The 15,735-nt window shown below is 39.3% G+C and overlaps 2 protein-coding genes across 2 annotated transcripts; one reads left to right on the forward strand and one right to left on the reverse strand.

The window, feature by feature from the left end:
- Nucleotides 1-7,271: 7,271 nt before the first annotated feature.
- LOC122638840 (pentatricopeptide repeat-containing protein At4g14170-like) lies at nucleotides 7,272-7,877 on the reverse strand. Its single transcript, XM_043831690.1, has one exon. The coding sequence runs from the start codon at nucleotides 7,875-7,877 to the stop codon at nucleotides 7,272-7,274; it is 606 nt and encodes a 201-aa protein (XP_043687625.1).
- Nucleotides 7,878-13,275: 5,398 nt separating this feature from the next.
- On the forward strand, nucleotides 13,276-15,239 carry LOC122640618 (proteasome assembly chaperone 4-like). The gene is made up of 5 exons (XM_043833833.1): nucleotides 13,276-13,815; nucleotides 14,522-14,590; nucleotides 14,689-14,764; nucleotides 14,851-14,915; nucleotides 15,084-15,239. The coding sequence occupies exons 1-5, from the start codon at nucleotides 13,678-13,680 to the stop codon at nucleotides 15,165-15,167; spliced, it is 432 nt and encodes a 143-aa protein (XP_043689768.1). The 5' UTR covers nucleotides 13,276-13,677; the 3' UTR covers nucleotides 15,168-15,239.
- Nucleotides 15,240-15,735: the final 496 nt, after the last annotated feature.

A 15,735-nucleotide genomic window follows, 5' to 3' on the forward strand; every position in this document is an offset into this window, starting at 1 on the left:
AAGATTCTAAGGTCAATTGGTCAAGAACTCATCTTCCCCAAACCCTAAACGATTTGGGGAAGATGAGCTGTTGGTTTTTTTTTTTTTTTTTTTTTTTTTTTTCAGGTAAGGTCATTTTGATCATTTTACTCAATCAAGAGGCAAATGGTCCATCGATGTTCAAAAAATGGGATCCGTTATATTATAACAGCTCTATCTAGCCGGAGGGCCTATAATGATACTTAGTTTGGAAAACAAGAGCACATGTGGAATTAGTGAAAATTTATGAGGGTAACTGTAAGTTTGGCCATTTTCAAGGGGGTATTTGAAAAAAACCCTATTTGAAAAGGTATGTGCTTGCTCAATCAAAACTTTAGTGAGGCATTTTACTCACATGGTTTGTGGGCTTCATTGGCACTTTATTTGAAAAGATTTGTGCTTGCTCGACCCCATAATCTTAGTCATATGGTTTTCAAAAACAAAAAAATGTTATTTAAAAATTGGGTAATAGAATATTACCCGATTGTGCGCAAAGCATGGTGACTACGCTTACACACAAAAGTACCCCAGGCATTTTTGTGTATAGGCGTGGTGGCCACACCTTGCACATGACTAGTTACGTTCTTTTCCCCTTAAGTATTAGTCCAAATTAGGCACAATGTTGCAACTTGCAAGAACATAGAAGATGTAAACAAATTAAGTTTTCAAACGTTTGGAGTAATTTTTTATTTTTTTGGTAGTATTAAAACAATATTTCGTCAATGTCAATATTAATTTCAAATTTAAAATACAGAATCTTCCATTGGCGTCATGCTCACCAAACAACATGAGAAGTGTGGAGAAAAAAAAAATTATACAATCTTTTCTTTTCTTTTCGTGAATAATAAATAAAACCTTAGAGCAAGAACTGCAATTTTAAAATTGCCCAAATTTCACAAAATTGAAAATTAGAATTAGATCCAAGTCTCGCCCATGGATATTTTCTAAATATGCTTATCATATGCATACTTTACCATATGTGAAAAAAAAGGCATACTTTTTTTGTTGGACGAGAATGTTAACTGGTTTTGTAGTATATGCACCAACGTGGGGAACAATAACAACACGTGAAAGAGCATTTAGTTGAATAGGAATTTTTTAATTTATTGGATAGCGTGCTCGAGCAGTGGGTAGGGTGATCATTGTGCCCCTACTTGTGTGAGGAAGCACGCCTACAGTACGGGCACACGGTAGTAGAGGATCCAAATTAACAATCGTTCCCTTCCATTGTTTGTAGAGTGTTGTTAGAATCAGAATCGGATCTGGGGAATCGGCCGAGCTCGATTCCGATTCCGATCGGCCAATCCTTGCTGGATTTTTATGGTTAAGGTCTAGATTTCGTATTTCGGTAGATTCCAGACCGATTCTGGTCAACTGGAAATCGGAATTTACTGACGCCGATCCCGTTGCCGATTCCACATATTTGAACCTTGGTTTGGTCTGACGGAAACCCCAACTCAAAACCTTGCAAGTTGCGCCACTCACTGTTCGTCATTGCCGTTCTCCGTTCTCCTTCGTCGCTTGACGTCGCCGTTGACAGCTCTTCACTGCCTTCATCAGACAACACAGTAAGGTTACTCTCTCTCTCTCTCTCTCTCCTGAATTTCCCTTCCTGTTTCCAGTTGTACGGGTTCTGTTACTTCTTTTGGTTTTCAATTATTTGGCCTATGGGTTTTATAGAAAAATCATATTTTGTTTTTCTTACTAAGATTCTTGTATATATAATATTGAGATTGTTTGTACTGTGAGATATTTGTTTGGCCTGATGGGTTTTCAGATTATAGTTTGTTTACTGAGATTACATTGTATATTGAGATGTTGTTTGGCCTATGGGATTTTCACAGTATTGCTTGTATGTTGGGAATCTGAGATTGCTTGATTCTTGCAGACCTTTTTAACACCTTTGAAGTTTGAACCCTTCCAAACAAATAGAATTCTGGAACCCCTTTATACAATAATTTATTGAGCTTTTATTGGTTTCTGAATTGAAAACCTGTTGCTGTTGTGTGACTTTACCATTCAGTGTAGCTCTTTGAATCTTAATAATTTCTCAGAGATCCTTTTGAGTCCAACCTTTTTATTTTCAGGCGGCTGACAATAGTTCTTCATTCCTATATCTATCCAATTTGATTACTTACTGAAATTTCTGCAAAATTTATCTTCCCCATTTATATTTATATTGAACTGATTCTGGTCCTGAATGCTGGTACAAAAAATAAATCTTTTTTAATCTGTGAAAATCCATCTTACCACTCTGCTTCTTGGTTAGGTTAAAAGATCCTTCAGCATTTAGTAAGATTCCTGAGGTGGTTTCCAATTGCTCTTGCAAATAGTGTGGTCACATGCATCCATGGAACTAAATCTTGGTCAAAACTGCAGGTTTCGACCGAGACAACTCGGTTTCGCAGTTGACTGAGATGAAACCATAGGGTAGTTTAAAAAATACCAAGTTTCGACAATATTTCGGAAATTTCGATACTATTATAATCAATTGTAACAGAGTTCTAAGTGATAAGTTAAATATTTACATAAGTATGGTGTTGTTTCAAGCTTTACAGTCATCCTTATGTTTACAATATATTCCAAAAGATTATTTACACAAAAGGGCAGTTCCAAAATGAAAAATAAAATAGTTTCGACCAATTTTAACCAATTTCAATCAACCTAGTTTTGGTAGTTTCGACCAGTTTTGACCAGCTCATCACATATCGAGTTTTACCCAAAAAATACCATGTTTCAACCAAATTTTGGTTTCTAGCAAGTTGAGTTCTAGGTCAGCACCAAGTTCTTTATCCTTGCATGCATCAATTAGACCAGTTCTGGGAAACTTAAATTCTTTAATTCTTTATCATGACAGAAACAAGGAAAAGCTGAACGATTTTTACAACATTTTCACTTTAGTGTAACCAAGCTAAAACGGGTAGAATTGATACATTGTCATGTTTGGATATATCCAGTGACATAACGATGACAGAGACATAAGTGTATGCAAAATTAACAGCACTTCTATTGTTTCTAAAACGAATCAAGAAGCAGATGATGTTATTTAACAACATTACAGTGAAAGAAATCATGCTATTGTTTCTGCTCCTCCTTTTTGCATTTAAAAAAGAAAAAAAAAGAAAATAGAGTTTCACTTGTACAAATTGAATTCCGATTCTTAAAACACACTTTATCTTAGTGTATTTCTTTAATAACTTCCATAGAAATGTGTGCATCTTCAGAAAAGTAGGGGGTTCCTGAGTGGAATTTAGCTCGTCTCTAGGGAGGCGTGCACCTAGGGTGCTGCCAAGGGGCATCCAGTGGTTGAGCTATGCTACACACATCTCGGCGCATGCCTAGGGATGTGTGCGGCACAGCCCAACGGCTGGCAGCGCCATAGGTGTCCCCTGCTCCCTGGAGACGATCCTGATCCCTTTTCCCCCTATATCATCTCTTGATATTTTGTATCGAAAGAAAGCAAATCCCAATACGTATTGGATTTCAGCACCTACGCTGCACTACCTAGTATGTGACACCTTAGTTACTGATTATACGAAGATGAACTGAGGTATCCTAGTCTTACTATCTATATATAGGGATGTAAATAGATCGGATTCTGCTCGGATAGTTCTATATCCGCATTCGCATCTAGCTTTCGGATGGATTTGGATAATGCTAAACAGATACGGACACGGCTACGGATTGGATATTTTATCTGTTTACTTATAAATATAGCTTTTTGGATAGCTATAGCCTATCCGTATCCGCATCCGTTTAGCTTTTGGACGGATTCAGATAGTGCTAAACGGATACAGACGCGAATACGGAAACAGATTTCGGCTATTCATTTACAACCCTATCTATATATGGCTTTATATCAAAGGATCCAAGCAAGAATCAAGTGCATAGTTGTCAAAATTCGCCTTTATTTTAGTTTTTTTTTTCTTTCTGATTTTAGAAAGAATACTACTACTATCTATGCTATTGGCTAGTGTACAAACTGTACAATATGTAGGAAGCATTGGATCCTAAGTTGTCATTTGAAAAAAAAAAAAGAAGAGTAAATTACTCCCCCCTCCCCTCGATTATGTGCGGATGACAAACCCCTCCCCTGGGTATTGAGTAATGACTCTCCTCTCCCCTGTATTAACAAGATTCTATCAACTATTCCCATTCCGTTAAAAATGGTTCTTAAGTGATGACATCACCCTAAAAATATTCATTTAAACCCCAAAATGCCCTTGTTTTTGTGTAATACCCCCTAACCATATCAAAACCCTAAAAACATCTCTAGACCCTAGTTTCTCCAGCTTGAGTAATGGTCACCATCGCCACCACCACTTCCGTAGCCACGGTCACCACCACCGCCGCCCTCACAACGTCCATAACCATTGTCGCCTCCATCACAGAGCAAGAAAGCCATCCAATATTAGAGAACTATTGGTGATTCTTTTTTTTTTTTTGGTTGAACGGTTGGTGATTCCAAGGTTAGGTTCTGGAGGTGATGGCAGCCTTTCAGATTAGGTGGTGATTCCTGATCATATCCTTTTTTTCACTGTTTCTCGTTCTTATCTTTTCTTCTCAGTACTCAGGTCAGATCATAATCTCTCTATCCTGCGCATAACTTCCTAATTTGTTCTTCGCAATTATTGATCTATTGGTTATGTTTCTTGTTCTATAACTTTAGATTTCAACTATGTTTTCAAAATCAATCATCAAAACCCAATCTTTTCACTGTTTTCCAAGAATGCTTCTTCAAGTAGGAATTCTAAATTTCTCAATCTTAGAATCTAATTTTTTAATTATGTTTTCAAATCTAGGTATCAGTTTGGAATCTTAATTTATCGTTATTTTCAAAACCAGGTCTTTCTACTGATTTATGGAATCCTAATTCCAACCTGATTTCTTAAATCTCTTTGTTTTGAATCGAATATTGAGTTATGAGTTAAACCTCAGAGAGTTGAGTGTTGCTTGGTTGAACAGCGTGTGGACTGTGGGACTGTTGGTATCTTCCCTAGCTTCCTCCTTTCCCTCCAGTAAGCCTTCTAATCTCCCTTTTCTCTTTCTGTTCCTTCTTCCTTTTCTTTCTTTTCCTTCTCCTTCCTTTACCTTGTATAATCTCTATTCTGTTCTGGCGCTAGTGCTGGTACAGCAAGACAGGCATCGATCTCCCTACAGTTTCCTTCTTTTAATCTCAAGTTTTGGGACTTTATTATCTAGCAGTGGGCGATCCCTTTCTGCTGAAGCTCTGTTCGAGATCCTGCTGGACTGGGAAGTTTCATTCAAATTTCAGGTCTGGTTCTTCATTCTACCGCCAGATCTAGTTTCAGTCTCTTCCGGTTCCTTTGTTGTTGGTTGTTCCGACATTATATATGTTCTATTTGGGAGGACTAGTAGTGGGGATCTCTGACCTGGAATTTCATATTCAACCTTGACCATATGACAGGGTTTGAACATCTGAATTCTTGCTGGACTTGGGTCTGGAATTATTCAGTTGCGTGGTGATATGCTCTGTGTGTCTGAGTTATCATTTCCTCACCATGGAGACCCTTTGCGTCAGCAGCAGGGAAAGGGCAAGGAGAGAGCATGAGTGGGGGCGGCGAGAGGGGTTGCATTGGCAGCAGGGTGGGGGCAGAGTTGCAGGAAAGGGGTTGTAGGAGGAGGAGGAAGAAGAAGAAGATTCAGAAGAAGGGGGTAATATAGTTTTTTCCTATCACTTAACAGCTTTTTTTAACGGAATTGGTACGGTTGATAGAATCTTGTGAATGCAGGGGAGGGGAGAGTTATTACTCAATACCCAGGGGAGGAGTTTGTCATTCGAGCATAATTGAGGGGAGGGGGGAGTAATTTACTCAAAAAAAAAAAAATCGTATAAAACATAAGACCTGGCGGTGTGAAATGCAGAAGTGTGAACCCTACCTGTGAAGAAAACCTTGAAGCCGTGAAGATGAGCAAGATACCTCCGGCATCTTCTTCCTCTGAGCAAGATATCTCCGGTGAAAGCTTCTCTCCGGCGGCATTCTCTGCCGTAAGTTTTATATTTTATTTGTCTGCTGCTAGTGCTTCTTCTTCAGTTCCTTATCTTCGTCAGTTCTTCTTCTTCCTCTTCTACGCTGTTGCATTTTGTTTCTCTGTTCTTCTTCTCCTCCTCCTTTGTTCCGACCTCTACTTCTCTGATGTGTTTTTCCCCCCTCCTCCTCTGTTCCGACTTTGACTTCTCTGGATTGACTTATAATCAAGACAAAAGCTGTTCCAAAGAGCATGTTTGCTGGGGAGTGTTATGTGGATGCACGGGAATATCATCCCCAAACCCATTTTTCTCAAAATAACTTTGGCTAAAATGTTCTCATAAAAAAATAATCACTGGAATCTTTTCGGTCATGATCTCTAGAATTTTCGGAAATAAAGGCATATGGCCTTTAAAAATTTTTGAAACCTCCAATCTCCTTGCTCTGTTGTAGGTTTATCCCCTCCTTTTTCTTCTCACCTTCCTTCTTCTTCTTCTATGTCAGTGTCAGTAGTGGTGGCTGGTGGTGGTGTGGCCGGTGGCTGTAATTCTGTGGTATGTGATTTATTTATTCAAATCAAATTGTGCAACTATTAGTATAAGTCATGTAGTTTTGTCATTTTGTGATTATATGATTATGTAATCTGAGATTATTTGATTTTGTGTTTCACTTATTTTGTAATGCTGTGATTATATGATTATGTAATTTCTTGATTATGCAATATAACCTTAACAGTAGCATCTAGGTTCAATGATACGAACCCAATAGCAGAAAAGGGGAAAATACCACTTTGAGGGTGGTGACCTCGTAGAGAAGAGATTTTGATTAATTCTTAATGCCCTTTACAACTGATCCCTTACACTATATAAAGCCATATCATATCAAATTACCCAACTACCCTTAACCACTAATTACCCATCTACCCTTGACAATAACAGAATACCTTAAAGCCTATGATCGTAACATTGCCATCCCCTTCGGACAGAACCTTGTCCTCAAGGTTCTACTGAGAACAGATATCCATGGACAACTGGAGCTGAAACTCCTTAAGGTTCTGTTGCAAAGCTTGTAAATCGACCCCCGGATCAAACACAAAACACATCATAATCGACAGCTGGGTGGTGGCATTCATGGGGTTGTGGTATCCGCCTGGATCAAAAGGCTGAAGGAGCTCGTTCAATCCAACATTATCACAAACAAGTGGCGGTCGGGAAGGTTGCTGAAATTTCAAATGGAATGAAGTTGATATATTGGGATCTCTAATTAATGAAGCGATTTCATTTGCAGCTGTTCCTTAGGATCTTGAGACCTTTCTGCATCCTTGATCCTGTGAAGTGCCACAACATATCTAGTAAACATGCAATTGGGGTCCAGCGGCACATTTTGAATAAAATCATGTGCTTCTTGAACCAACCCTGCCGTACCAAGCAAATCAACAATGCCACCATAATGTTTTATCTTAGGCATGATCCCATATACTTCCCTCATCCTCTTGAAATACTCAAATCCCTGATCCACCATTCCACAATGACTGCAAGCATACAAGATCCCAACAAAGGTAATCTCAGTGGGAGCCAATTCCTCCCTGCACATCAGATCAAAGAGATTCAAAGCAACATTGACACTGCCATTCATTCCACACCCCAACATCACTGCACTCCATGAAATCACATCTCTCCCTAAATACAATCCCAGCCGCCGACGCCTCCCAATATTCCACCTGTGCACATTCTTACCATGTCTCAGCCAGCCTAATTGGCTACACTTAAAAAACAAGCTAATCATAACCACAACATCAAGCTGAATACCTTCACCAACCATCTCCCTAAACACCATCAAACCCAACACCAGTTTTCCCATATAAGCCATCATTATAGGGAAAAGCAGAACCCCTGTGAAGATGGATCCAACTTTGCTCATGTGATTGCTCATCATCCAGCCCATAACACTTGCACATAAGAAATATAGACTGATCCCAGTGATGCAGATTCATCATCAAATAGGGCTTGTTTCATTGGGAATAAGTGTAGGGTTGGGATATATATATGTTGGGCCTTTGTTCCCAAGGGTTTTCTATGTATTAGGCCACTTTAGTGGGCCTGAAATAGGGGTATATAGGTTGCATACGGGATTAACCCAATACTTTGTTTTTATTTTGTGTTTTTAATTGAACCGGTTTAAATTGGTTGCATCCAATTGGTTCAATTGGTCTAATTTAAGTGAAGTGATCCTATTGGCTAAGAGGTTCTTATATCCTATTGGCTACTAGGGAATCTTCTTTATTTTAAGTGGTTTAAATTGTTTTAAGTCATTAGGACTCTATTTTGAGTCTATTTGGGTTTCCTAGTCAGTTTAAGTTGCCTAATAGGTTAGGGATAAGGTTAGGCCATTCCTTTTTAGTGTCTAAGTCTATTTTTGAGTCTTCTATATAAGTTTGTAAGGGAGGCCAGCATTGGATACGAATTTGATTAATAAAAACTCAGCTTTATGCTTGCTGCCTTTGCTCCATCGTGAGTGTGCCTTGTGAGTAATATCAAGGTTGCCTTGTGAGTAATATCAAGGTGAAGGGATTGGTGGATCTTGATACCAATTTAATGTAGTCCTAGGTAGGAGTAATCCCACTAGGAGCCAGGGTAATGGGTTCACCTAACAAGGCTGGCCGATTGGGACAGCTTAGGCTAATTAGGGCAGAATGAGGGTTAGGGTTAGGGTTTCAAGCTAAGGTTTTATTTGGTAATGATGTGTAGGTTTTTATGAGTCTATTGGTGTAGGTTTGGATCAATTTGGATGAAGTTGGAAATCTAGGGTTTCAGGTTAGAGGCCTTATAAAAATGGACTGTTTGTGAGATCTAGGGTTTAGGGGTGGATTTTGGGAAAGGGGTTTATAGGGTATTAATGGGCAGGTCTAGGGGGTTATTTTGGTATAAAGAAGTTAGGGTTTGGGAAGGGATTTAAAATTCTACAATTTAGGGCAGAATTGGATTTAGGGTTTTAATGGAGGTTAGGGTTTGATGGATGGAGGGGAGTTTGGACTAGGTCTAATGAAGGGGACTGGCTGGACAGATTAGAAGAAGAAGGTTTGAAATCAAATCTCAGATTCAAACTTACTGGATTTGAAGAGATCTTCAATCGTAGCAACTTTGAAGATGAACAATGGGGTCTCCCGATCTACAAGATGCAAGGAGATAAGTAGCAGCCCTCCCGATCTTCACAATGCAAGGAGTCGATTGGAGATCCACCAATCCCTTCACCTTGATATTACTCACAAGGCAACCTTGATATTACTCACAAGGCACACTCACGATGGAGCAAAGGCAGTAAACATAAAGCTGAGTTTTTATTAATCAAATTCGTATCCAATGCTGGCCTCCCTTACAAACTTATATAGAAGACTCAAAAATAGACTTAGACACTAAAAAGGAATGGCCTAACCTTATCCCTAACCTATTAGGCAACTTAAACTGACTAGGAAACCCAAATAGACTCAAAATAGAGTCCTAATGACTTAAAACAATTTAAACCACTTAAAATAAAGAAGATTCCCTAGTAGCCAATAGGATATAAGAACCTCTTAGCCAATAGGATCACTTCACTTAAATTAGACCAATTAAACCAATTGGATGCAACCAATTTAAACCGGTTCAATTAAAAACACAAAATAAAAATAAAGTATTGGGCTAATCCCGTATGCAACCTATATACTCCTATTTCAGGCCCACTAAAGTGGCCTAATACATAGAAAACCCTTGGGAACAAAGGCCCAACATATATATATCTCAACCCTACACTTATTCCCAATGAAACAAGCCCTATTTGATGATGAATCTGCATCACCCAGTCAAGCACACCCCTAGGAACCGAAGTAGTAGAAGCAACACAAATGGTAGTTCAAATGATAAAATCAACGAAGCAAATATACTTACTGCTCCAGATGAGCCACCAACAATAGAAGCAATTACCCTCTTCCCATCATTGAGCAACAGGGCAGAACAATCTCTGAATGGGCAGTAAAATATTTGGGGCTCACGAATTAAAGACTCACAGAGAGCAACCTTCCACTTTTCACACTCCTCGGGTGCAAGAATTAAACGACATGATTCAAGCTCTAACGTTTCTTCACAACTCAACTTTGAGCACTTTATACTAGTTATCTTTTCTTCTAACTTGGAAATCACGTAACTGCTAATGCACTCACAACAGAATACATGGTTGCAACCAATTACGACAAATGATTCGAAATCCCTCCGAAGTTCAAAGTTGATTTCGCATTGGAAAGCTATTGCAGGAGAAGACGGTGGTGGTTCCGGTGGAAGTCGAGGGTTCCAGTTCCCATCTCTCCCTGGCCCATCTTTCCCTAGCATTTTTGCAGAAGCTCCAAACAAATCCTCTTAACTCGACACGCTTCGATTCCCCTTCCTTGAAGAAAACCATTTTTCCTCTACCGCTACTTCCTTGAGATGGGTACGGACTGGCCGAGTAAAGGATCTTTTCACTCTCGAATAGTCGAGTAAACAATCTTTCCCCACCAAAATCAGAAGCTGTAAGGCCATGGTGGCCCATGTCGATAGGTAGGTGTTGACCCAGAAGACTCGAGAAGAAGATCGAAGACAGACCCTCTAGGACCCAAGAAAATGCCAGAGGACTCGTCTGCGCGACCGGGGAGCACCGCTGTTTCTTTCTTGCCTGTGTATAAGCAATAATCCTAGATTTCCAAGAAACCACATACCTATTGGGAGTTTTCACGAACACCTTAAAAGCCTTATCCAATTCCCCGTATGCAGCATAGAAATGAATGAGAGAATTCAGGATGAAAATATCAGAACCCCAAGAGGCTATAATGACCATGCCATGAAGCACTCTTCCCTCACGTAAAGCTGAGAGCTCTGACGCTGCCTTGATTGCAATTGGGTAAGTGTATGTGTTGGGTGGGTGAAGACACTGATGGAGCATTTTGGAGAAGATAAGGAGGCTATGGTTGGGCGTTGGACTGGGAGCGAATGCACGAATGAGGGTGCTCCAGGTGAAAACATTTGGTTGGGGAATCTGGTCGAATACCTTTCTAGCATAATCGAGACTCGAGAAGAGAGAGAAGGAACAGAGGAAGACAACGCCACAGCACCAGCTAAGTAGTGGTGGTGGTTCGCTTGAAATATCATTCCAACGATTCAGGTGTGGTGGCCATGGTGGAGAGAACGGAAAACCCCAGAAGTCTTCACCATTTGCATCCATGGGTGCTCCAAGAAACAGAGAAGGAATGAACAGATGATCCCCTTCAAACTCAACGAAGCCAGCGATCTTCTGTTGCAACGATTCCTGCAACAAGACTGCCATCGATCCCCTTTTTCTGAATCTTGCAAATCTCGCTGATGCAACTGGAACTTGGTTCGTGAAGACTGGAGCGACCTCCGAATCAGCAATCTCTAAAGCGACGATCTCCAAAGCAATTGGTCTCTGATCGATGAAGGCAGGACTGAGCTCTGATGCAACCGGATTCTGGCCCATGACGGCAGGAATCGAAGCCCCATCAAACTCAACCGACATAACGCCAGAATCGTCTTCTTGCTCCACAGATTCAGGGTCTGCCATGCCGTTGGAATTTTCTTCATCGATTGATTCACGTATCAAACGCTGAAGTTCTTTTGATTGCTCATTGATTGCCGCAGAACTCAAACACAGATCTGCTATGTTGTTTTGCATCTTGAAACAGTTCTTCTTGCAATCAAGCAACAAGGCACGAATGTCCTTCAATTCTTGAGCAAGGGTGAACAATGGGGTGAGGCGGAGTTTGTCGGCCATGATTGGTTGCCGATTTCTCTCAGTGAAAGCACCAATGATACGAACCCAATAGCAGAAAAGGGGAAAATACTACTTCAAGGGTGGTGACCTCCTAGAACAGAGATAAGAGAAGAGATTTTGATTAATTCTTGATGCCCTTTACAACCGATCCCTTACACTATATAAAGCCATATCATATCAAATTACCCAACTACCCTTAACCACTAATTACCCATCTAGCCTTGACAATAACAGAATACCTTAAAGCCTATGATCGTAACATTCAACCATTAATACACGCCCAGGGCACCTATGCTGTAAAGTGTAATGAGCTGTTAAATTAGCATATATTGATTGAATTTGCTATTGCTGTAAACTATAATGGGCTGTTTATTTATTCATGTATGTATAGCTTACTCATTTTTGCATCAATAAAACAAAATTTAATACTGAAATGCTTAGGTCACCTAGGTGCCTCTTAGCAGCCGTCTAAGCGCTTAGGAAGGATCTCGCACGCCTTGGATCGCCTAGCACCTTGGCAACTATGTATCAAGGTGTTATCTGGTCTTTATTCTCTATATCATGGTGGTACTCTGTTTTTTGGAATTTATTATGCATCAAACCACTATCTATATTCAATATTTTGGGGTCTTATTGGCCCTCATACAGATGTCCTTAGATAGATTATTCAGGATAATACATGCATCTGATGAGGTGCTATTAATCATCTCAAACGTCCTGGCGATATGCAGGTATATCGATCTGACCTTCAGATCAAGTACTACTTTTGGGGATTGAAAGATCACCCCTAAATTAATCTTTGATCAGAGTTTGGACCAGATCAGGTCCTCTGATCTCTTGGTTTCTGAAATCACTTCTTGTTCTGAATTTTTCTCAGTTACCTTAAATCCTTAATATTGTAACTGCGGCATCTGATCCTTCGATCAGATTTTTTATTATCTCTTTCAAGTCCAAACTGAGACACTTTAACACGTATCAAGACTTAACATCATGTCCTTCAGCAAAAATTAGATGCAAGTCATTGTTTAAATTATTTAGTTTCTCTTTAAGGAAAGCTTGATGTTAAGTCTCAACTTTGGTGTAAAAGTATAACGTTCAACTCCCGTTTCTAGCTACTAATGCAATGAAATGTTGTTCATCCACGTTGGATTTGTTAGTCAAGATGTTGATCGATGAAAGTGTGTAATGCTGGTATGTTAAATTGGTGACTCTGAATTACAACTATCCTGCTACTAAAGGTTTGGCTTATAGTCGAGATTTATGTGGCACAAAGGATTCAAAGATTTAATAGTTGCAGAAATAAACATCTAGTATCTTTTTTTGTTCCTTGAGAAAACCTTATCGACTATAAAGTGGGACCTAGAATTATTGTTATGGTGCAGGATTTTGAGGGAGAAAAAGGATAATCGCATTATTCAATGCTACATTTGGGCTAGACCAGTTATATGGTGGGTAAAAGAATATGTTCTTAATTTAGGTTGCATTCTACTGTTAGACTTGAAATTTTGATATATAGAAAACATTTTTTGGTATAAAACCTGCTGTCCATTGAGTTCACTTTCCTTCTAATCCATTATGATATATGAAACTGCTTCTTACTGTCCTGAATTTTCTTTCAAATGTTTTTGCTTTCTGCAAGTTTGTTTGACATTCTTATGTAAATTTTTATGACCTTAAACTTGGAGATATAATTATGCCAGCTCCAATGGCAAGGCACAAATTCCTAGAATAAAACCCTTATCCCTAAGGAATTCCATTGGAGGGTTGAATGAATTCTATTGCTGATCTGGCTGTGAAGTATGACTAATGAAATTGGAACACTTGCAGGTTGGTTGATGTTGTTGCACCTGCTGAAATCCTGCACAGAAAGGAAATGGCCAGTGTTGGTAGTAGTTCAGTTAGTCCTCTTGATAGTCCACAAGTAGATGATGATAGTCTACAGGTCACTTGTTTCACTGAGGATCTTCATGATGTAATTTTCCATTTTCAGATAATACGGCTCAAGAAACAGGTGAGCAATCCATAATACAGTGTTAAGGTGTTTGGTTTTATAATTGACCAAGTTTCCCTTGACTGAGGGGTTCGGATGGTGCCATAGGGTATCACGCAACAGTGGGGGGTGTATTTTCAACTATTCGTAAATAGAGGGGGAGATATTTATGGCTATTGATGGCTGTACAGTTCCCTGACCTTGCATCAAAGAAAATTTTCTCCTATTATTAATTCTACAAAGTTTTCTGCTGTGCTTAAAGGTAATTAATGGCCAATGTAAATTTGTAATTTTCCAATTAGTACCTCCGATGACAATTTATTTTATTTTTATAGGGATAAGTGTTTCCAAGCCTGAGGCGTTTCTATGCCCTCTCACATAAGTATTTATTATTATTTAATACATTGTGAGATGGCGTAGGAAACACCTTAGGCTCAGAGAACCCTTCCCCACTTTTATATTATCGAGGTTGTTTATCCTCGCTTCAAATTTGACAACTAGCTATCAATCTGCCTGATGCCCTTTAGTTGCTAATTATAGAACAAAAGCAAGCGAAGCTTGGAGATTTATTGGAAACAAAGCTTATACAATTGAGTATGGGGTCATGTGGAGTGTCATTGTGTAGATGCGGAATGCCTCATTATGTCAATTACGCTATTTTATGGCTAATTTGAGATGTGTGTCCCCCCTAGTGTATTGACTAACTATTAGGAAATGATGACTGTAGATATATACATGGATTGGATGCAACACTACCAAATTTGGGCATTTATATGCAGCTGCACCTACTCGACCTGTAAGTTTGCTGTTTTTCATCAGTCTTTCACCGTTCTCTTTACCAATGGTTGTGCTTGGATGTTTCATTTTGTGCTCAATATTTGATGATCCACACAGAACAATACGGTGAGTGTAACATCAATACTTGGAGGGACCTCTGACAACACGGGATCAAGCATTGCTCGACGATTAGGTAAAACTTATATTTTAATTTGTTGAGACTTGAGAGTCCTCTTCTACTTACTGGGCTAATGTTCTACCAATCTCCAATCTCTTCAGTGTTAAAGACTGGCCTCAGTGTAATTGTGGCTTGCAACATTCCTAAGAACAGTCCCATGCTTGAGGTTTCCTCTCTCTCTCTCTCTCTCTCTCTCTCTCTCTCTCACACACACACACACACACACAAAAGTTGAACATACACAAGGACACTTACATAGTTACATGTATACCTTAGGTAGAATTCCTCTATATATATCACCTGAGGATGCTCTTTTTTATTATTTTTTTCTTAGGCGGATGCAGAGAGAAAGTTAATAGAGAAGCTGACGGCTCTCAGGTACACGATACCAAAATCTCAGGGATTGGCCCTCACATAGTCGAGAGTTTCTTTGGCAAACTTACATAGTTGATGATTGAAGCTAACATATTATGTATCAGTAATTTATATGGAGTGTTTTTCCAATCTGTGGACTACATTCTTTAGTTAAAAATAGAAAAAGAAAAAGAATATTTTTAAGGCAAAAGGTTTTCTGGTCGGCGGTGCAGGTAAGGGAATCTATGGTCGGGAGTAATCTGATCCATAGAATTGGTATCGATAGATCTTGTTCGTTAATTGAATTCCAAAACATTATACGATTTTTAGTGATATACGATACCTATTACCGAAAAAAAAAAAAAAAAAATACGATCCCAAATACACTTCCTTTCTCTCCCTCTCTTTCTTGTCGAATGCTTCGTTCTCACTTTGGTTCTGAAGAGTGTATCTCGGACTGAAGGCTAGGGTTTGCTTTTACCCTGTTTCTCTCACGCTTAAGAGAGAATTTTCCACAGAGGAAGAAGCGTAAAGCAGGTCACTAAGAAGATTTGGGATTGGAAATCAACAGAGATCTTATTGCTTTAAGACTCAAGAGTTTCAACCTCCCTTAGCAGAGTTCATGCTCGATC

This window comes from Telopea speciosissima, chromosome 9 (assembly GCF_018873765.1).
Source record: "Telopea speciosissima isolate NSW1024214 ecotype Mountain lineage chromosome 9, Tspe_v1, whole genome shotgun sequence".
Taxonomy (NCBI): domain Eukaryota; kingdom Viridiplantae; phylum Streptophyta; class Magnoliopsida; order Proteales; family Proteaceae; genus Telopea; species Telopea speciosissima.